At 34.7% G+C, this 24,050-nt stretch overlaps 1 protein-coding gene across 6 annotated transcripts in view; it reads left to right on the forward strand.

Moving 5' to 3' along the window:
* Positions 1-24,050, forward strand: part of Robo2 (roundabout guidance receptor 2) — a 513,941-nt gene that overhangs the window by 259,922 nt on the left and 229,969 nt on the right. The window contains exon 1 of one of the 6 annotated variants that reach the window (XM_042676833.1): positions 7,067-7,125. The exons of the other annotated variants lie outside the window; for them this stretch is intronic. Within the exon in view, the coding sequence (XP_042532767.1) occupies position 7,125 (1 nt within the window). The 5' untranslated portion in view covers positions 7,067-7,124. Of the gene's footprint in view, positions 1-7,066; positions 7,126-24,050 lie in introns of those variants that run through there. 6 annotated transcript variants of the gene reach the window in all.

Consider the following 24,050-nt stretch of genomic DNA (forward strand, 5'->3'; position numbering starts at 1 on the left):
AGAATATTACATCTTCTTTTGATGAACTATGAAGAAATTAGGACATGATATTTTTAATATGAAAAGGTAGGATACAGATAGTTTTTCAAAAATTTCAAAACTCTTACCTATTCATAAGTATAGGCACATTACTTATTTTTACATTCATCTCAGTTTTTGAGGGTTTAATGTCCAACTGTAATATTGCAGTCATCGATGAAAATCTCACCTCTGGAAATTAAATATTTTTATTGGCTTGATCTGCCAAATTCATTATAAACATTATATTTGGAAAATGTTTCCTTTCTATGAAAATCACCATCAAAGAATTCATATACTAACTTCTGGATTAAAATAGTTCTTTGTATGGTGTTCATCCTGATATCCTTAATGAAGTGATTTGCATTCTTCTCAATAAACCTATGAATCTGAGTTATCTATTACCCATGTTCCATTCAATCTCAATGTTTCCAACTCATCTTCATAAAATTGTCCCAGAATTGCTTTTTTTAAATTCTATAATGAAGAAACAAATCCTCACATTTCTATAGCACATTATCAATCGACTTACTTTTTTCTCAAATAAAAAATAATAAAACTGGAAAACTTTAGCTTTATGCTCATGTCTACATTGCAGCTCAGAGTCTTCTATGCTAAGAACTTCCTTTTATCATCTGTTTAGGTAGATAAGACAGTTGTACACTATGCATCACACTTCTAGGGTTTACTAATGACATAAACAATTAGAAAACACTATTTCTGAGAATGTTGCTTCATGACAGACGCACATTTTGGGAAAACAAGATTGAAAGAAAGCTTATTTCTGTATATGACTGTGGACCAGGAAGAGCAAGGTTTGTATGACTGGGATCTTGATTGTACCCTAAAGACCTAGTTGTTAGAGGTTTGGTCCCAGCTTGATGCTAATAGGAGCTGCTAGAAATCCTAAGAAATGAAGCCTCATGGGAAGTCTTTGGGTGGTTAGGCTGTTTACCTTGAGAAAGGAATGTGCGATCCTAGCCACTTCCTGCTTCCCTTTCTGTTCCCTGACTGCGAGCTGAGAAGTTTTGCTCTACTACATGCTCCCACCATGGAACCAATACATCATGGTCTGAAGCTTTCAAAATGGTGTGCCAAAATAAACATTATCTCTCTATAGATTCCCTCAGATCTTTGTTACAGTAACAGGAATCTAACAGATTGTAGTATTTCTGTTTAAGTCTATCCATTATATTTGAATAACTACTGTCATCTCTGAAACAAATATGTTTAAAGATGGACAGTGTTTGGTATCAAACTCTGTATGGCTCAGAGTCACTATTTTATGCATAGAGATCATAGTCATTTAGAAAGATCCAGCAACTATGAACATGCAAGAGAAAATATTGCTCTAGATATTTTAAAATCTCTTCTTGGAATGAACTGTAAGCATAGAAAAAATGCACAAAATAATCACTTTAATTTCTCTCGTTTCTACCACCATACTTGCCTACAACTTCTTGTACAGAATTGTTTTTACTGAATTGTACTTTGGAATTATACCCTTGGGTCCCATTGAGGATCATTAGAAGAAACAACCATGAGAAGCTCATTACTTTATTTACTGTAAAATTTTGTTGAGGATGAAATTCTCTGTAGTCCCCAATAGACAACTTGGGAAATTTCCCAAGAGTACTATATCTCAGGGGGCACTACCAGAAATAGTCTTCCATTTTTTTTCAGCTAGTAGTTGTTGGTTTTATGGACTTGGAATATTACACAACTGATGGTTTTTATGTTTAAACTGAGGACAATAGTAAAGGAGCAATTTAGGGCAAAATGATTGGCTAAAATGATACTGCAGATCCTGATATTCCTACGGCTACCATGTGATCTTCCCTGTAGTAATTGCCCTTGCTCAGTTATATTTATTTTCTATTTGTTATTTGACTTACAGTGTGTAAAATTTATGTACAAAATCTTTGAGTAAAGCAGAATTATAAAGGAACAAACTGCTTTTATCATTTAAGAGTAAGATACCCCTGGGAAGTCAGTGGCCTGATTTTTAGATAAAGAATTAGGAGATAATTGTCAATTAAAATGTCCCAGTATAGCCCTGAGGGTTACCTGTATGTAAATATGGTGGAAGACATTTGTTGTTTGAGTCAGAATCCCTGGGGATGACACTCTATCAGTTATTTTTCAGAAGCTAGAATTATAACATGTGTTATCAAAATAATGCCATGTGGGGAATATAAAAGAATGAGGATGAATGTCCTGAGTACATTTGGCATTTTGTTTTTACTCTCTCAGGAAAGTAAAAATGCCTACATGATTATATAAAAATTAGGCAAAAGGTAAAGTTAAAAGTAATGGAAAAACTGATATGGAACAGATAAGGAATGGACAAGATATCAAGTAGAGCTTTCCAAGCTGTGAGAAGAAGTTTTCTTTTCCTACCCCAAATAAAAGAGATGTGATGATCCACTGCGTTTTATTTCATTTTGCTTCATTTTAATTTAGTTCTGTTTTGCTTTTTGGTCCTTACCTTCCCACCTCATCCCCACCCCTGGTTGATAGCCTTAATGGAAACAAAATTGTTTCTTTTTTCCTATGAAATAGCACTCTTCCTGGTTCAGACTTCTGCTCCATCTTGACTAGATAACAGTTCAGGAGTATCTAAAACAGGAATCAAATGTTCTTGGGAAAAGACGCAAAAGGAACAAGGAAACAAACTGATTTTATTCACTTCTCAGAGCAGGTTCATTGAACGGCAAAAGCTGAAGCACCTGTAAATAAATAAATAAATAAATAAAATCTGCCTAGGCAAGCAGAGATGTGAGCAGTAATGGAAAACACATTTCTGTGCTGGCTTAGAGACCTGGGAAGTATCAAACAGTGTATCTGGAGTGTGATCAAGTGAAATAGAAAAGAGAGATTATTTCAGAACCACAGGGCATACAAATAAAACAAAGAAAACAGATAAATGTTCATGGCTGTCTTTTGGGGCAGAATGCATTATTCTGGAAACACAAAATTTATCTATGCTGGTTTAAGAGACCTCAAAATGTGACTTTTCTAATGACATGCAAGTATTGCCTAGCAAACTTGAAAAACAAGGAGCGCTAAGGAAAGTGTGACATGTAGGGTGGGGGAGGGGCATATTTCACAGCAGGACCTGTGTAGAAAGCTTCTAAGGCTGCTCAGGCAAGGCCAACGATTTGATTAAAACTATTTCTTAAAAATTAAATGGTAAGCTACATAGGTTTATATGTAGACATCCATATACTAGACAGCATCTGTACTCCTTATATTGCTAGGACTGCCTTCCCCTCCTGTCTTAATTTATCATTTCGGGTAAATGTTCACCAATGTCCTATGGCCTGACCAGCAAATCTTCCTACATAGGTAGGGAGCACTGTGTTGGGTGGGGAATGAGGGGGGGAGGGAGCAGGGGAATGGGCCTGTGAGGAAGAATGTCATTAAATGTTCTTGTTGGGTCTGGCTGACTTCACTTAATATAACTTTTCTATTTCCTTACAGATAGTACAATAGCATTTTTTTGATAGATGAGTAGAATTCTATTTTGTATGGTTTCCCTCATTTGTGGTGGCTAGAATGTACCTACACATCCATAAGTAAACACACTGGGTAATATGCAAGTGGTTATAAATGAATTAATTGAAGTATATTGGGATGTATGGAGAGCTCAAATAATATAATTCTTCAGAAAGATTAGGTTTAAGCCCAGCAAAGTAAATATGAGAAGATGGGTTACATACAAGAGGGGAAGATAGGACGAAGGAGAGAGGGGTAGAAAAATGAAGGGAAGAAAATGCAGGCAAGATTTCATTGTATCTATTACAGAATTGAGAAAAGTAAGGGAAGGTATGGGTCCGAAGGGGGGTGAAAATGTTGAAGTGATGTCACAGATCAAGAGGTCTGGTATACATACACTGTTTTGTTAAGTGGCCATAGAAAAAAAATCAATGCATAACCAAAATATTAAGAACAGTAAAGGAAAGGGTGTGATGGGAGAGGTGGGTGAGAATGTTGAAAGGGGTGATATTGATCAACATGCACTGTATTCAGAAGCTGCTTTGTTGAATGGTACCTCCTTTGTACAACTACTTGAAGATAATAAAAACATTCCAAAAAATAAATAAAAGTGTTCTTGTTTCAAGTGACTGATTTTTCCAGAACACAAATGTAATTAAATGCAGAAGCCCTGGAAAATCTTATTTTACCTCTAGGTAGCAAAGTGTTTCATCTTTTCAGAAATTTTGTGTAAAACAATTATCAGTCACACATTTTGGTTGTTTTTGTGAGAGAAGATGTAGAGAAAAGAGGGAGAACAGGCAAAAGTATCTCTAGGTAAATAAAAATCCCTGAATTTGTCATTATCACTAGGTAGTATTAAACAGAGAATGGAAACTATCTGTATTTTCTCTGTAAATTCATATGTGATCATTTAACAGAAGCCATATATAAATAATATGGAGTTTAAGTCTTTTTGTTTGCTTTTTTTCAGATTGAATTTTGTTTTTAAATGCCAGGCATAGAGATGTGACCTATGTTCCTCTAGCTTTTTTTTTTAATGTTTTTTATTGTTACAATTACATGAGCAAGGTAATGAGTACATTTCTTATCTAGCATTGTTGCCTTCTTTGATTTTCTCCTACCATCCCATCCCTCCCACCTCCTCAACTACAATACCCCCTTCCCCGGCCTAAATTGTAAAGTTCATTTGTCACCATAGCGTCTTGTACATGATCTCTGGGCCTAGGCACTGTCCCTAAGCTTCTTTTGCTCAAAACTAGCACTCTACCATGTGAGCCACAGCACCACTTCCAGATCCTCAGATCTCAACCTCCTGAGTAGCTATGATTTCAGGTGTAAGCCATTGGAGCCTGCCTGGCTATTTGATTTAACTTCAAACAAAATACATATTCTAATAAGCAAAGAGATCTCTATGTGTAGTTGCAGTAATGCTTCCCTCTCCTTTTATCCAAAACCAAATGCACCTTCTCTCAGCTTAATATTTTGTACTTTCATCTTAACACATTACAGATTTTGAGAGGGGCCAAAAAGTTTCCCTAGAGGCTCTGAGCTAATTGGTAAAACTTTGGAAGAAGATGTAAAGAAAACTAGATGTAAAAGAAGATGTAAAGAAAAACTAGAAAACAAATGGAGATTATCCTTTTTAGGGGAAACATGTTCCTTGAACTGTATAAAAACTAAAGCACCTGGAAAGATTAAATGTGTTAATCTGCTGTTTCCTGGCTTTGGTGTTTTCTTCTTTTTCTTTTTTTTTACTGATTAGATATTTTTTGCTCATAATGGTTCACTTTTCATTCTGATTACGTTTTTTTGTTGTTGTTGTTGTTTTTAATTTCTAAGACTACTTTCTTTTCATTTCATAAGCACGCACTGTTAGTTTAAAATGCTATTTCTTTTAGGCATCTTCTTTGATAATTTTATAAATGTTTAAGCTAATAATACCTATGTAGAACAATGTCACCAAATCAAATTTATATTTTAACAAAGACATCTCTGAAGCAGGATTGCCACATTCAAGACAGGGTGTCTGCTTAAATTTGGATTTCAGATAAACAACGAGGCTGCCTTTAACTAGCACTACATATAGGTTGCAAAAATCGTCTAGAAATTACTGTTACAAATTTATCTAAAATTTGAATCTTTACCTGCAGTGTTATTTTAAAGGAAAATTAGTATTTTAAAAGTTTTTTAAAATATGTTTTAAGATGGTATGTTAAACTATTAGCTATAGTTCATTCCAGCTACTATAACAAAATACCTGAAATGAAGTAATTTACAACAAGATTTTCTTGCTCAATTCTAGAGGCTGAGAAGTCTAAGATTAATCAATCAGGGTTTTGGTGTCCCTTAAGGGTTCCTTCCTCAAAGATGTTGTCTGACATCCTTCAATGTGTCCTCAAAGGGCCCAGCAAGGATGGGCAAGTTCCTGTAAGTCCCCACTCTAGTGATACTAATCCAAAACAATTATGACCTAATCATAATGTAAAGGCTCTGTTTCTTAATACTTTACTGTTTTGAACTACATTCATCAAATGGGTTTGGAAATGTTACTCACATAAACTACAATATCGTCTTTGAGAATGAATCCAATTTACTAAATGGTTACCAAATCAAAATGTCTGGGAAGTCCATTACTAGAGTAACAGTATCTGAAAGACAAGGAAAAAAATATGAGTCAGGGTCTTTCATTGGTGGTCAATCTGTCAAAAATAGACATTTTTACCTCAAATTTCTTATCTTGAATGGGCAAGAACTTTAGGTGTGGAGTAGGGTCTTCCTCATGTAGAATCTTGTCATCTACTATTCCTCTCTAGAACATCTCTAATAATACACCTCCTGGGGCCATCTCCTACATTTTCTTTTCAGACCATTCATTTAAATTATTTCATATGCATTGTGTTTCTTTGTGGCAAAAGAAATGCTATTTGAACTCTCTAGGTGAGGCTTCTCTCCAGCCAAAAGATTAGGGAGGCAAATTAAAAGGGTTAGGGGGGGACAGGTTCAAAATACACCCTGGGATAGAATTAACCTTTACTTCTGGAATGAGGAGGGACAAATAAAAATTAAGGATCTTCTTTAATGTTGATTCATTCATTTATCTCACAAACGTTTCCTGATACCTTAAAATGTCAGGCCTTAATGGATGAGCCAAACAAACATAATCCCTACCTTAATGGAATGTTTGACTTAATGAAGAAGAACATTAATCAAATAATCTCACAAATATATGGGATACTGTAATAAATACAAAGGAAAGTAAACTTTCATAGACTAGGGAGCCCCACAAATATATTTCAACAGGAGAGTCAGTTACAATTTCCCTGAGGAAGTGAAATTTGAACTGTTAACCCCCAGACCATTCACTGACAGTTCTAAAAACATGATACAGGAAAACTAGTCAGGGCTGTGATTGCAGGGTATGAGCTTGTTGGAATGGGATATCACAGAGGGATAAGGATAGGGAGAGAAACTGAGATAAATTCCAAACAGCAGGGACAAATCTGGAATCTATAGTAGAGTTACCTTCACCAGATAGAACTTACTAAGAGGAAACTCTTATGTGAAAGGAATTCTGACTAAACTAATGTAGCAGTTGAGGTCAATGTAGTCAGACATCACCTGGTGTGGTGGTGGAGGATGGGGAACCTGATCAAACACTGAAAGCAAGCAGAGATTAAGGGTAGAGATTCATAAAAAATTGATTTTACAAGGACAAACAAACCTGAATCTAGGAGAAAGAGACTGACTAAAGTTTGATAGTGCCAAAACACTAAAATTAAAGCTGAATGGAGACTAAATTAGACAAAGAGGATGTAGGGAAAGGAAGAGGGTTTCCATGAAGACAAAGCATCTGGAGGGCAAGGATTGAAAGTCTCTGATTGGCCCCTGAGAGCAGTAAACATGTTACCAGAAAGGCTGCAAAGGAATGCTTGTAACCAGAGTGAGAATCAAGGGACATTTTTGTATTTATTGGGTTTTGTTTTGTCTTGTTTTTAAGCAATGGGAAGATCTGATCCTTCAGGGTTTTCAGACAATAACCAGATTTGCATTTAAAAAGATGAATCTAGCAATTTGAAAGAGTGAGGATTAGTATGGATGAAAGAGTTATAAGCTATTTCCTGGGTGGTCTTTAAGCATTTCCAGCCAAAGGTCACATGGTTCAGTGTACATATGATTGCTTTCTGTGAAAGGAGAGTAAAGGTCTGAGAATTAGGGGAACATAGAGTCTTTGCTGTAACTCTTCAGTTCCTCTTTGTATCACCAAAACACTATATATAATACATATATATGTATATATATAAGTATATGTATATATATATATGTATATGGAGAAATATATATGTATATATTTCTGAGTTTGATCCTGAGTTTGATCCCTAGCATAGGGGGAAAAATACTCAAACAAAGTCACAAATAACCAAATCTCTAAGCATATTACAACAGGAATGAGTATGGTATAGAGACTAAGGATGGTTTTATTTACTTTTTGTTTTTGAAGTCAAGACCAGTATCTGTGACATCTGAAAGTGATAATCAAGTTCACATTTTGGTATTAATAAGGTGCTGTTGGATCACAATGATACCTCTCCATATATATATATATGGAAGGAAGAAGTCACAATTTCAGAGATGTTGTGTTGTATTCCTCCTATATGACATAAATGTAGCATCAGCAAGTACTTCACCTAACGTGAAAAAAGGGCAATGTATGTAGTTTTTTCTGGCCATTAAATCCTCCCAGGGATTCCTTCTGTCTTATGATGTTTAGTTCCTAAAATTTTTCTATTATCTTTCCATTTTAGGTAGGTCTTATATTTCCTTTTGCAAGTGTACAATTTCCTTTTCCAGTATATTTATATATCTGATTTTCAGCTATGAGTCACACTAATAAACTATGTGTTTCATACATGATGCTAAATATTATTTAGTCTGGAACCTACCAGAGTGCATGACCTCACTTATGGGTCACAGGTTAGCATTGGGAATCTAGGGCAGAAATTTTATGGCCTTCACTTAGGCAGGCAAGCCATGATCTTCATTGTATAGCTAAAACGACTTTTTGATTTCTCTTGGTGTGGCATCTTTCATTTCCCATATCAGTGCATTATTACTTTCTCTTTGTGAGTTGACTTAGAATGTGTGGAATGAGTTGATTAAAGTACAAATCAGAAAATAAGAATAATATCAGAACTCAGTGAATATGGAAATAGATACTGGAAAGAGGATATTTTGGAGAAGTTAGAAATTAGGTTACACTGTAGACTTGTTGATATAAACACAGGCAAATAATCTCTCTAACTTTCAGTTCATGGATTTGTAAAAAGAGGATAAAAACCTTTTAGGCAGTGAGTCTATTCAGTTAGACAAATGTTTTGAATTCCTTGCATGGTATGGAAGGAAAACTTTTTTGAACCAATTTAAACCATGTAATGGCCTGCCATGGAGATAGATTGGGGATATGAGAAAAGATAGATTAAAAAGAATGTTTTAACTCACCCACATTGCTGATGCTCAGTTATAAGCACCTTGCTGCATAGAGAAAGGCTGTTTACACCATCTTAACCAAAAAAGGGAGTAAGGAACCAAAGATTCAATGGGAAACGGTACAATGTTTGTTTTTTTTTCTCATCTGAATTCTAAAGGGCACTCTTCTGCCTGATAGAATGCTATTTTGGAAAAAGATTTATAGCAAATGAAATCATACTGCTGTACTAAGAATCAGTCTCTTCCCATGCAGAAGTCTCCCTCAATGGGAGATTAATGGCAACTGTATTTTCCAAAGGCTCTAAGATACAGTATTTATTTTGCTTCGAGAAAAGCAAAACAAATACATCAAATAAAAAGTTGATTCATTTTTAGATTGAGGTAATCTCTATGCACATCTGTTGGGTTGACAGTCCCATCCATGGCTTCTTCATTTCTGCAACTTGACTAAAGAGAATAGTCCTCTTTTCAAAAAACAAAAACTAATAATTTCAGTGTGTAATGTTCATTTTGTATGATGCCACTGAAATTCAGCAGATGAGTTACATGTGGAAAGTTATTCCACATTTCCTGGTTGCATGCAAACTGTTCATCTGGGCAGCAAGAAAATTTGCAGAAAATTATGAATCATTCTTGCATTTTTGTGTTGATTTGAAGATTTCATTGGATAGCCTAGAATCAATACCTTCTGTAAATTACTCTACCTTGTCCAAAGGAACAAAGATAGGAGAGGAAACTCTACACTGAAAATAGATAGTGACATTTATTAGAGAAGAGGAGCAGAACAAGATTGACTATCAAAAATGTAAACATCTGATATCTAGCTTAATTATAAGGAGTAGGAAAATACTTATGACTGAGAAAAAAAATGTTCTATTTCTCTCATTTCCTTTTTAAAAACAACTCAGCATAAAATGATCAGAGCAATCTGTTATTACAAGAAGTAGTCCAAATAGTATTATCTGCTATTGCTATAAACCAAAATAAAATTTTCTGTTGTTCTTCTGCAAAGAACCATGTTTTAACTAATTCGTTCATCCCTTAGGTACCTCCAGAGAGAACTAATTTCTAACACTTTGCAAATATTCTAAATAATAGAATTTGTTTGTTAGAGATTATTGTTCAAAATACTTCCTCACTGTTATAATACATATATGCATATATAGGCATACAATTCTTAAGTTGAAACTTAAACCTTAATATGATGGTATTTCATAGGGCCTTAGGTAGCTGATTATGAAGGTGGAGTTCTCATATGGGGTTAATGCTCAGATAAAAGAGGCTCAGAGAGACCTCTATTTTTTCAGCAGTGTAAGAAAACAGTAAGACTATAGTCATCCCGAAACATGGACTCTTTTCATATATGATTTTGTAACTTCCCTGATACCACAATGAAGAGAAATGAATTTTTGTTGTTTATAAACTACTCATTTTATCCTTAGTCTGATAAAAGTACCTTTTTCTTTACCATGTTTATCCCTGCAGTCAAACAATTAGCTTGAACCGAATATTTCCACTTTTCTGGTCATAATATTGCTGTACACACTTGTATAAACACTGTACCTTCAATTTGAAAGTCTACCAAGTTAAATTATGGTCATGTTACTTGGTGAAATCTGCAAAACAAAGAAACCTCTTTCTAAAGTGATGATCAACGAGTTTCTGAAACTGATAGATCAGATACACAAGTGTGTGGATGTCCAAAGTATTGAGGAGATGTCCAAAATATTTCTCTATATCCAAATATCCTTGGAGTGCAGTTTCCTTTTCTCTTTTCTTATCCTATATAATTAGTTTCTATCACATACTGTGAGAATCGTGTCCCACTCTGAAGATTATGTCAGCTTTGTAAAGTTAGTAACTGAGGACTTGATAGTTTTCTTAAATAAGTAATAAAAAGGACATTCAGCATGAAAAAATGAAGATGTTTTGAAGATGCCAAGAGACATATTCTTCATTTTATTGTCAAAGTATCAAGGAGAAAAGAGTTCTAACCCTTACAAACAGGCAATAGTCATTTTCTCTGGTTCTCTGGGATATTCTATGCTTAGCAACAGGACTGTGTGTAATAAACTTTGTGGTTGAAATATTATTACATCCAGCTTCCAGAACTTTGCTCTGTTTATCCTCTCAAAAGAACTGTACTCTTTCATTAAATCATAGATTGCTAAAGTTTACCAGTGTCAGACATGTTGAGTAGACTTTTTTTGTCTGATATTTTAACTAGTGAGCTTTAGAAATTTATAAAATTCTTTAGTGGAAATTAAAATGAGTTTTGGATGATTTTTCTTTGATTTAATAATATTAATCTATGAATTTACAGGAAATAAAGAAGTACACATTTCATGAAGTAATATCTTGATGTTTCCAGGGGTTCCTGTTTTGAATTCTATTTTCAAGGAAACATTTTCTAAATGATTTCAAGTTAGGTACTTCACTATGATATAGAATCAGATTATACATTCTTTAAGGTCTTAATGTATAAATCTGGAGTACTTTTTCTTTCAATTTACAGTTATTTGAATACTAATTTTTCAATATTCCTATTCTTCTTTCTTATTTGATTCCTCGTGGATAAAATAAATTATTTGCCATTTTTAAATGAAAACCTATATGACACATTTAAGTGTTTATATAAATTATATTATTCATTTATATGTATTTATGTATGTATACATCTGCGTAGTATAGACTCTTACTACTTTTATTTTTTTGGTTGGTCATAGGGCTTGATCTTGGGGCTTGGGCACTGTCCCTGATCATTTTTGCTCAAGACAAGCTCTCTACCACTTTGAGCCAAAGCTCCACTTCCAGTTTTTCAGTGGTTAATTGGAGATAAGAGTCTCCAGGACATTCTAGCCTAGCTGGCTTTGAACCAAGGTCCTCAGATCTCAGCCTCTTTGAGTAGTTAGGATTACAGATGTGAGGCAGTAGTACTAGGTAACTTTCTGCATTAAAAAAAAAACTGCTTATAGTTTATATCCAGTAGTTGAATAACTAATCTTTTGTTCCTGTGATGAGGATGGGAAAAAAAGGAAATTTTTTAAAAAAAGTTTATCATTTAATCTGCTGTGCTTTGATTTGTATGTAAATAAGCCAAAAACCATTAACTCTCATAGTGTGTCCTTCTTACAGAAAGTTTTAGAAATTAAAAAAAAATTATGGAATTCTTTTTCAAAGTTTCTGGTTTAGAAAAAATTATACTAATTTTTAATTAGGATGATTCAAATGATGGCTCCTAAAAGTCAGATAGGATGTATGATGTAACGGAAGAAAAACCCAGAGCATTAAGTTTGTTCATTTTTTGTCAGTGCCTATATGGAATCTCAGCTATGAATATAATGTACTTAATATTAAGTTTTGGAGCATATACCAATGCTCAGTGCAGTAGATAATACAAGACACTAGATAATACACTCACTTGAAGACCAAACACAACCATTTGTTGGTGCGTACTTGTAAGTCTACTTGTAGGACTGAAGCTTTATTTATATCTATGTCCTGTATCTTTTGTGATTACTATGAAGAATCTTGATCATTTAAGTCTTCACTATAGATACTGTGATTGGTGCCACATGCTAATGGCTTACTCCTATAATCCTAGCTACTCAGGAGGAATGAGATCTGAAGATTGTGATCTAAAGAAATCCTGGGCAGAAAAATCTGTGATATTCTTATCTTCAATGAGCCAGAAAAAGAAAAGCTAGAATTGGAAGCATAGCTGAAGTGGTAGCATCAGTTGTGATCAAAGAAGCAGACGAACTTGAGGTCCTGAGTTCAAGCTCTAGTACTGTCACCCAAAATGAACAGATAGACATTGTGACTAATATCTTTCTTAATTGCCTTTCTTTCCTGGGCTCATTGTATCTTGATATTTTACAGTTTGGGTATATTGTAGTTTCCAGTGGGTTCACTCTAATTTATTTCCTATAGAAGTCTGTAGTACAGACCAGGGGTCAATGAACAATCACCATATTCCAAATCTGGTGCACAATTATTTTGGTACTGTTTGTGAGCTAAGAATAGTCTTTATGAGCTGGGTGCTGGTGGCTCACACCTGTAATCCTAGCTACTCAGGAGGCTGAGATCTGAGGATCATGGTTCAAAGCCAGCTGGTGCAGGAAAGCACATGTGACTCTTATCTCCAATAAACCACTCAGAAAACCAGAAGTGGTGCTGTGGCTCAAGTGGTAGAGTACTGGCCTTGAGCTGAAGAGCGAGGGACAGCTCCTAGGCCCAGAGTTCAAGTCTCATGACTGATAAAAAAGAATGGTCTTTATGGTTTCAAATAGATATAAAATGGATAATATCTTGGAATACATGAATACTTTATAAAGGTCAAATGTCATTTTTTATTGCAGCATGATATATTCATTTAATTCTAACTGTGTGTTTTGGTAGATGTGATATTATATCATCCACATTTCAAAGTATTTAGTAGCTAGCTCTTTGTAGTATATCTCCCTTTGATAATCTAATGAAATATGATAAGAAGTATTCTGAAAAGATTAACCATCTATACAGTTGGGTGTGTGTTTCTGCCATTGAGTAGTTGAAGGTTTGACTGGAAATTCTGGACAAAATGTAGCTATTATAAAGAAAGCAAAGAGATTGGGGAAATGGTGGTTTATAACTATAATCCTAGCTAATCATGAGCCTGAAATCTGAGAATCATGGGTCACAGCTAGCCTGGGCATATATATCTTGGAGGTTTTTCCCTCTAGTGAAATAGCAAAAAGCCAAAAGTAAAGATATAGTTCAAGTTGGAGATGAAGTTTTGAAGACTTTTTTCTTGGTCTAATTTCAAATCATGATTTTCTAGACCTTATCCTCCTGAGTAGCTAGCATTGCATATATGAGTTACCAGCACATGCAAAAACAGCAAAATCTTAATCCCCATCACATCTTTCTGTGCATGTACATAGGTGTAGGAAAATGTAGAAGGCATAAAGGATATTGAAAGAGGAAAGAATGAAAGAGAAAGAAAAAAGATAGAAGGGGCAGCGAGTAAAAGAAGGAGTGAGGGGAAGAATAAAAATGCAAAAGCAAGAAATGGAGCAAGATCAGAAAATAAATACCATTATTTAGAAAGCTGCAGTTTTTAAAGAAGATACTCACCAACAAAAATTAAATTTACAAGTCAATGTGTATATCTTAAAAACTAAAACTTAGGCCCTAAGTCTTTTCTTTCCATCTCTGAGTCTGAGATTAAGATTTTTCCCCAAATGACATTTTAACTATACTCTACAGTTTGTAATAGAAAAAGGAAATAAATGATGCAGTCTCATCCTAAACATGACACATTTTAATCTTTTAGATGAAGATAATCTTGTGCCTGTGCATATAACCACTGACTGCTGTAACTTCACAAAACGCTGGTACTCAAAACTATGGAATTATTGTGTCTTTCAACTTGTGAAGCACAGTATATTAGACTTCCTGAAAAGGAGAATTAAGTTGAAATTTTTGTCTACTTTAAATGGAAATATATAATTTCTCTGTGGAGAAATGTCTTTCTAGGTACTGGTAGCTAGGGTAAAAACTGCTATCATTGGATTTGCATTAAATAAACTTCCTTCCTCTTAGGAGGGGATGATTGACAGGGATTAAGACTATTACAGAAAGAGTTCTAAGCCGGGCTTCTCTCTTTCATGAATAATACTTACCTTCTTATTTATTAATGGTGTTTTTGACAGGTGACAGTTCAAAAAAGTGTATGTGCTATTGTATAAACTACTGAAGTCCTCTACTTAGATGAATGGCAAAGGCATACACTACATGCTCAATTTCTATTAAAATCATGGATTATCATTGACTTTAGTGTAATAAAGTCATAATTAAAACAAGGCATGGTTTTAATTTTAGATTCTTTTTTTCTTTTTAAGACGAAGCAGCATTAATTAGAAAAAAATTCCAAAGATTATTAAGACATATTTAATTACATCTTTCCTCGTACTAGACCATCTTAATGACTTATTTATATACTAGTAGTGAATCAACTATAAGACATAATATTCCTTCCTGGAGTTAATTTCCAAGTCTACGAGCTTAAATAATTCTAGTAAATATGTATGTATATATCTCTATATCTATTTAACTAGCTACTATAGCTAGCCTCGATTTGACTCAGTATTACTTATATAAAGAAAGAACTTGGACCTCATTTTCCATGCATTAATGTTATTTTTGACTTGTAAGGGTTTCTAGCATATAAAGATACTACACTCTTCAAAAAAATAGTGTTAATATCAAAATTGCAAGTGAGTACAAAGAGCATTGTGTCAAGTGAATTACTTCTCTTTGGAGTAGCTGCCTCCTGGTGAAAAGGGAAAGTGAAAAACATACATTTTGATTATGTGGATCAGAGAAATTATAGCTGCCAGCAGCCCTCTCTACAGGGAGAAATTTCACAGTATGAGTTTATCCAAAGGAAGGAGAAAAGGGTCACCTGCCCTGCCTTGCTCATGTCTCAGCTTGTATTTGGCATTCTCATTTCCTCTCATAAGACTCAGCCTATAGTAGCTCAGTGTTAACAACAAACAAGGGGAAAATATGAATACACTGTTCAGTTCTTCAATGTTAAGAAATCCTGTTTGTCTTTGTTACAAGACTAAAACCCTCGGTTAGAATCAAGAATGAAATAGGAAGTCAAGTGACTAGAATTCTTTCAGTAAAGGGAAGGAGTTGAGAGATTTTTGTTAGAATCTGTGTTGCAGTTGCAAAAACAAATAGTTATTTTTACATATATCTGATTCTGTTTTTAGAAGTTATTTAGTTTATTTTTCTGAAATGTTGAACATTTGTGTTCAATGGAAAACAACTTTATTTAAACCTCTGTGTGGACTGTATCCAGTTTAATTCTAGATTTTGCTCCCTTCAATTACATGAGTTTCTTTTGTGGATATTGTCAGTATGGCCAATTCTTGATTTGTTTTAACTACTAGTTTTGGTTGGCTTAGAATATATTTTGTTGTCAACTGACTATATAGTAGCTGTGATGCACTGAGCAAATTATTTTCTTGTCTCTGAACTTTACATTTTACTTAAATCCTAATACTCACTGAGGTACTGTAGGTGCTCAGTTCCTGAAGGGTCATTTATAAACTTATTTTCCTAGAAAGCATTACTGTATCTTTACCATAAATGTTAAGAATTTACATTACCTGCTTTATGTTGCTGTACTCTACTTACTTGTGTATTTTATGCATTTTCCACTCACACTGGATAGAAAATCTGAGTCTCTATGCTTGACAGTAGCATATTTTTGGACACATGATAGTTCAAGCTCTGCCTACTAAACATCATAATATAGAATTACAAAAATCATTTCTTTCTTATTTGTAAAACCATTGTTATTCATATAATATGGTACATCTTGGCTTGGATATTTGAATTTAAATGTCATTTCTTCCTGTGGCTAATCACACCATATCTACGCAAAAATACCATCCAAAATAATTCTCTCATTCTCAATAGATAGGAAATCGCAGTACAGGTTTATTTAGTTTGGATGAATTTAACAAAAATATTTATGTAGTGAGGCATGAGCCTGTCCAGAAGCTGATTTTTTTTTGGGGGGGAGGGAAATTAAATTATATGCTAATTTAATATTTTGTTTATATTTGAAAGAGATTTATATGACTCAAAATTCAAATGTATATTTGAACACAAAAAACTATGATGCATCACTTTGCCCATTTACCTGGCCCTTTCAGTGACAATTAGGGTTACCATTTCTTGGTTATTTCTCCCCAAATACATCGTGAATCGATCAGTAGCTACATATGAAAAAAGGACAAAGGTTTTTTCCTTCTTAAAATAAATATCAGTATATTATGAATGATTGTTTCAGTGCTTGAAATTTGCACTCCATATATCGGGGGACCCTTCTCTATCCACATTGAGAGCATCTTCATTCATTTTTATGGCTAGATAAGCATTCCATTATATGCTCTACATAGCTGAGTTCTGTTTGTTACATTTCACTTATGGCATACATATCCAGCAGACATTTACACACAAGTCAATAATGTCTGCAGGACCATATCAAAGATATCAGTCCATGATGTATGGCACGACTCTCCGGTGACTGTGGTATGGAGTTAAAGTGACTGAAGGTTATTAACTTACTGTAATAGGAGTCAGATATCTGATTTTGTTGGATAAAGAAAGAAAACCTTATGGTTTTTGGTGTTTAATCCTTTGTGTACCTTACTTTAATCCTTGGCCATTAGGTTGGACATAACATACTTAATATCAGTGAGATATGTTCTTTAGTCTGAAGGCAAAAGAAAGCAATCTGAACTAACCAGCAAGATACAATCAGGTATATGACAGAGATAAGAGATTTTTCTCTCTTCTTACTCTTCTGGGGTTTCCCCATTGAATTACGTCATGTCTACCTTTACTGGAATAAAGCTTTCCCAGTTGATTTGTTTTCACATGTTGGCATCAACTAAATCTAGGAATTATAAAAAGATTGGGAAAACTTAAGCTATTTTATGTCTTTTTTTAAAGGCAGTTAGTTTAGATGAGACTTTTTGTTCCTTACCTGAAGTTAAGAAGTCACATTTTAAAAAAATTACCATAGTGGTATATCAACTTCGAAGCTACTATTCTCCTAATTTGTAGATGTACCTAAGGTTTTTGTAGAACTTCTTTCAGGTATTAGTTTAGAAAATCTGGTCAAATTCCTTTGAGGTAGATCCTATTAACATCCTCATTTTATTGATTTATTGATTTATATTTTTAATATCATATTGAGCCATGGACTCAGGGCTTGGGAGCTGTCTGTGCCTTAGGGTTTTGTTTTTTTTGTTTGTTTGTTTTACTCCAGGCTGGCACTCTACCTCTTGAGTTATAGTTCCACTTCCCACTTTTGATTGTTGATTGGAGATGTGACTCCAAACCACTGTACTCAGACATTAGTCTTGTGAGTTGCTAGGATTATAGGCATGAACCATTAACACCTGGCCACCTTCCTCATTTTATACAATAAAAACCCAAGAAACAAAACATGCTTAAGAGAACAGCACGACTAGAACATAGTAAATTCAAAATTAGAAAAATGAAAAATTAGAGAAAAATTTATTCTCACAGGATTGCTTTTTTTATTGTCAAGGTGATGGACAGAGGGGTTACAGTTACATAAGTAAGATAATAAGTACCTTTTTTTGTCAAACTTGTTACTCCTTCTCTCATTTTTCTCCTCCTTGACATCCCCTCCAATCCCACCCAAGTTGTACAGATTGTTTCCAAGATTTTGAATATGGCTGTTCATTGGTTCACTCCTGTCCTTTGTCTCAGCGTTCTATTGTTCCCCTTCCCTCCCTAATATATACAATTCCAATATAATACAGTGACAACAGGCAATATACCATAGAGGGAAGAACATGCAAAAGAGACAAAACATCACATAGTACATTAAAAACAACAACAAAAAGAAAAGCCTCTTATATCCATGTCTTGGAGTATCATGTCATATGGTCATATGTACATAGCTATTGAGCTATTCTGCTCATCTGCTAAGATTATCCTAGACATATAGTGAAGTAAGCCAGACCCAAAGAAACATAGGTCCCATGGTTTCCTTCATTTACAACAGTATTGCTTTTGACTGCTGAATTTATGTAATCTATGTAATTTATGTCATGATGTGCTGTGCAATGCAATTGCTGTTGCTTATGTGTTTGGAAACTCTGTTTAAGATGTCTTTCTCTGCTTATAAAACATTCTTTAGTCATTCTTTCCTCACATGGAATATGGAAGTAATCAAGGTATCAATCTTTTCTTGTTATCACCTTTTCATAACCTATGTAAGGTACTTGCAACACTCTGTTAGCTGCATTTATATATACCTTTGTGTCTTCAACCCTGCTCACTTGGAAGGCTACGCTTTGCTTCATTAGGATCTGTCCCTGTTAAATCTATCAGCTTCTTCTTAGCCTCATGGCTTCCAACTTTCCCTTAAATGCCAGGCAGCCTCAGACTCCAATAGCCTCTCAAGATCTCCTGAAAGCATCTCAATCCTGTGTCAACTCAATTGTTAGTGCTCACCCTCCACCCATTAGCTCTAAGAATATGGCTGGATAATCTGTCATTGTATCCCCAAGGAGAAGTAAAGTTATTTGAATTGTCTTAAAACACTTAGGAGGACTTAATGGATAGTCACTTTCAAAACCCTCTATTTTAAAACTTTTACTTTGTGCCTTTCTGCAGTGGGTAACTGACTATGTTAAAAATCCTATCTATGACCGATTGTAACAATGAGATGTACAAGACACTATGTTGAAAACAAACTGAACAGCTTGTGTGGGGGGTGGAGAGGAGGGAAGGGATGAGGTGCAGAGGTGGGGAGGGATGGGATAGTAGCGGAAGAACAAAGGAGGAGGTAACAATGCTCAACAGGAAATGTACTCATTACCTTACTCATGTAACTGTAACCCCTGTACAGTATCTTTACAATAAAAAAAGGTGACAGTTAAAAAAAAAGAATCATGGGATATTTATCAAAATATTTGCTATCAGTGAACCCTTTTGATTTTCTTCCTCACCCAGTCAAAAATATCTTGATTTGGGGTGCGGGGGGGACTCAAAATAATACCAGTTTTTCTTCTGAAGATCAAGCATACCAGCAAAATGATCTGTCTAAACATTTTCTTGATGTCTTGACTCCCAGATGTTTAACAATGTTGACCCGCATGTACTGACTTCATGAAATGTAGTCTCATTATCTGTTCAGCCTGTCACAGTGAAAGCAGAAAATGGAAAGGTTGAAGGAAAGGTTAAAAGACAGAGGACCAAAATATAACATCATGTTCAAATATGGTTTCAAAGTATGTGAAGGAGAATAAATACAAAAGAGAAAAATGAAACTCAAAGAGTAATGATAAAAATGATAGGAATTGTTTTTTTTTAAAAGTAATTCAAAACTTGTGCTTCACTTTTTCATGAAGTATACTTCTTAGGGTAAAGCTCACTTTGTGTCTCTCTGTCCCTCTCTTTCTGTCTCTGTATTTCTCTGCGGTGTGTTATCTCTCCTCTTCCTGTCTGTGTTGTCTCTCTTCCCTGTGTCTCTGTCTCTGCCTCCGCCCCTCTCTCCCCCTGCCTCTCTTCTTTTCCCTCCCTTCCTTCTCTTTCACGGGAGTGTTCCAGAAATTATTTCATTGGTTAATTTGTGTGAGGATGAATGTCTTTTTGATTTTTCTCCACTGCCCAGTAAAGTCTCAAATGACAAGATTTTAAAGCCCCAATCTTTGATATTCTTCTCCATCCCCACCCTAGCCCTAGACTCAAAGAGAGTAAGATCACAATGTTCCTTTCCCTTTTTCCCCCTTGAAAAAGAAATTGGCATTTCCCCACTTCTTTTTTTCCTAAAGCACACATTTATAATCATCAAGACAATGTTCTTACATTTCCTGTTTCCATGGAATCTATAGAAAATCTAAAGTATCCAGGATGCCCTGTTAGCCCATAAAACCATTATCAGATTTCCAGTCTCTTGAGCCTAGCTTAGATCTTCAGAGGTATAATGCAGGACAGTTTTCAGCAGAGAAACCCTGCATGAAGGGTCTTTTAAATGTTAGCTTCTAAACTTTCAGTTTCCCTTTGATGATTTCACACTCTGCCTATTTTTGCATCTTCCTGACATTCGCAATTCCCTGGAGGCATGTATTAGAGCACACACACACTACCCATGGTTAGATAATCACAAGTCTAGATATTTGTGAATATTTAGGCTCTAAAGACGAAAAATGACTACAGGCAAGTACACTTGTCAACATAATCATAAAAAAAATCTCAGAAAATTCCATTTGAATATATCCACATGTGGGAGTATTTAGATGGTTTTTCCATTATCTGATTCTTCTTTATTTTTGCTATTGTTATTTTGCTTTGCTTTCAGTGTTCCTTTATACTCATTTCAGTTTTAAAAATCAGAGTAAATTCATCATGGAAATGTTTACAACTTGTTGAAGGTTGAAGAGGGGTGAAACCAGATGCTATTGAATATAAAACGTATTTTTCTTGAGATATATTTGAGGTTTCTAAGGCATTGTATTTTTTAATTCCACACACCCCCCCATCCCATAACATATATGGGATGCTTAAGTAAAGTTTATTCTTGTTCCTTTGTAAATAACTCAGTAAATCTGGTAGACTTGGATATTTTGATGACAGACCAATAAATAAACAAACATGAAAATAATGCTTGTTTAGAACTAACATTTCACTTTCTAAATGCAGCATCAATAGCAGACCTGCCAATGGAGTAGAAGGTTGTGTACCAAAGCACTGGATCTACAAATGGTCTTGAGTAAAATAAATGTTCAGATTATATTTGCTGAGTAAGAATTGGGAAAATTGACAAATATCATAAATTTCAAGTTATTTTAAATTATAACATTAAAATTGTTGCAAACATTCCCCCCCCTGAATTTGGCTGAGGACCAAATTCAGGCTCAGAGTCCTGCACTTGCCAGGCAAGCGCTCTTCTACTGAGCTAAATCCCCAATCCCAAGCATGCCCTTTTAAAAAATATAAACCGATAACTTTTTAAAGTTATTCTTCTCTCATTGATAATGTCCTGACACAAATTTTTATGGTGTGAGGGGATTTGAAATTGATGCCAGATTTTTGTCTATTGTCATTCATTTTCTTTTCAGATTTACTCTAGAACGTTCTAGTTGTCAGGAAACATTCAATAGAAAACTCTGTATATATTACATGATAACTTTTCACATATATGACATTAATATTCTTTAATAAACTTCAGCTCTTCAATGGAAAATAATCTTATTGTATGTATGTAGTTGATAAGGAAAAGGATTCTAGGATCTTGTATTAATGGTGTCTCCCTGACACATTGTTACCTTTTGCTTTTTTCATCTGTAAATGGAGATAATAATAGTACCTAACTTAAAGGTATAAAGGAAAGATGGTGATATACTGTGAAAGAGTTTAAACTTCAATACAAAGAGATATTGTTACTGGGTACAGGTGGCTTACTAGTAATCCTAGATACTCAGGAGGCTAAGATCTGAATGGATTATGATCCTCAAATTTGAGGCAAGAAAGTATTATCTACAATTAACCACCAAAAGCTGAAAGTGGGTCTGTGGCTCACGTGACAGAGCACTAGCCTTGAACAAAAAAATCTAAGGAACAGTGGTCAGGTCCTGAGTTCAAGTCCCAGGACATGCACAACAACAACAGCAGCAACAAAAGAGCTATTGTTACTTCATATGAGGAAAACCATACAGTAATTTGAATAACTCATCCAAATCAGGGGAAAACATTTGAATAATAATTGTACAGCTTATTTTCCTTTCGTACTATTTTATGCATTTGGTTCTGTAAAATTGAATACATGATACTTGGGTATATAGAGTGGGTCTTTAGCATATATGACATTTTCCTGCTCTAGTCTACTTTATTAACTTAAATGATATTGGTGTGTTAAATGATATCTAACTACTTCCGTGTCATATTCTGATTCTCTCTCCCACCCACATTAGCCAGTAGTTAAATCATAATGATTTACTTGAAGGATAGCTCTGTAAGAAATCTCAGAAATGAACATTAATGTTCTTGTTCTAGAAATGATTAAAAAAATAAAGTTAAATAGCTTTCCTGAATCATCTTATCTGAACTGGTCAGATAAGTTGTCGTTAGACCCTAAGATATGTATTCAAATGTTTTTTTTCTTTCATGGGATTGTTTCTAACACATTTATAAGATTATTCCTTTGTTGCTTTGTATGTCCCTCCCCCATGGTATATCCCATGCTTTCGCTGTATTTGATGTCGGTATAATTTGTGGAGGGAAATGGAAAAAACAAATCGTTTAAATAACTTTCCTGCTAATGAACACGCTAACTGGAATATATTCAAATTCTGGCTCCAGATTAATCTCAAAACCTGCTTGTACTTCTAGTTTATAATATCTTCAGGACAAACTTAAACAATAGTGAATGTGTACCAAATCACTGTCTCCCTCTTCTTTTTCAAACAGCACTTGGAAAATAGTTTACATTTTTAGCAAATGTTAGGTAGGGTATGTGATAAACCTAATTATAATTCCTACCACAAGTCCTCAAACTACAGGATCATTGTAATAACAGTTTTAAACTGTTATATCAGGTGTATTTCAGAAACACAATATAGAGAGTGTTAATCAGGAAGGAACATCAACAAAATCTCTATTAAGCAAAAAGGTCTTATAAAATAATTGTTCTCCAAAAACAATCTTCTTTTGTCGGTTGTGGGGATTGAACTCAGGGCCTGGACACTGTCCCTGAGCATTTTTGTGCTCAAGGCTAGCACTCCACCACTTGAGCCACAGTACCACTTCCAGCTTTTGAGTGGTTAATTGGAAATAAGTGTCTTTTCTTCCCAGGCTGGCTTTGAACTGTGATCCTCACATCTCAATCTCTTTAGTAGCTAGGATTACAGGCATGAGCCACCAGTGCCTAGCTAAAAATACTCTTTAAACAGGGAAAGTTTTTATTATTATTATTTTTAAGGTAGAATGTAGCTGAGAAACAATAGTTCATACCTATAATCCTACTTGCTCAGTGGCTGAGAGATGAAGATTGAGGTTCAGAGCCAGCATTTGGTTCCTTGATTGAACTAGACACATTTGACCCACTCAGTGTCTTCGTGTGGCTGATGGTCACTTTATTAGACAGCACAAATGTGGAATGTGTCCATGGTCTCAGAGAGTTCTACTGAAGAGTTCTACCTATAGAAGCACAATGGCTGTACATAGAGTCACATGCCTGTCATCCCAAGTAGCATGGAGAAACACAAATAGGAAGAGGATGGCTGTCTAGGCCAACCTAGTCATAAAGCAAGCCATTATTGATTATTGGTCTGGACATAATAACATGCTTGCCTAACAGGCAAGAGGCCCTGAGGGCAATCCTTAGTACAATGAAAAAGAAAAGGGAAACTAAAGATATGTTCCTCTAGTTCATGGGAGAACTTGGCTGTACTTATACTTCATACTAGTCTGATACCTAGGGTGTCAAACTTATTTGCTGTAAA

Source organism: Dipodomys spectabilis, unplaced genomic scaffold, assembly GCF_019054845.1.
Source record: "Dipodomys spectabilis isolate Male_0828 unplaced genomic scaffold, ASM1905484v1 ptg000032l, whole genome shotgun sequence".
Taxonomy (NCBI): Eukaryota; Metazoa; Chordata; class Mammalia; order Rodentia; family Heteromyidae; genus Dipodomys; species Dipodomys spectabilis.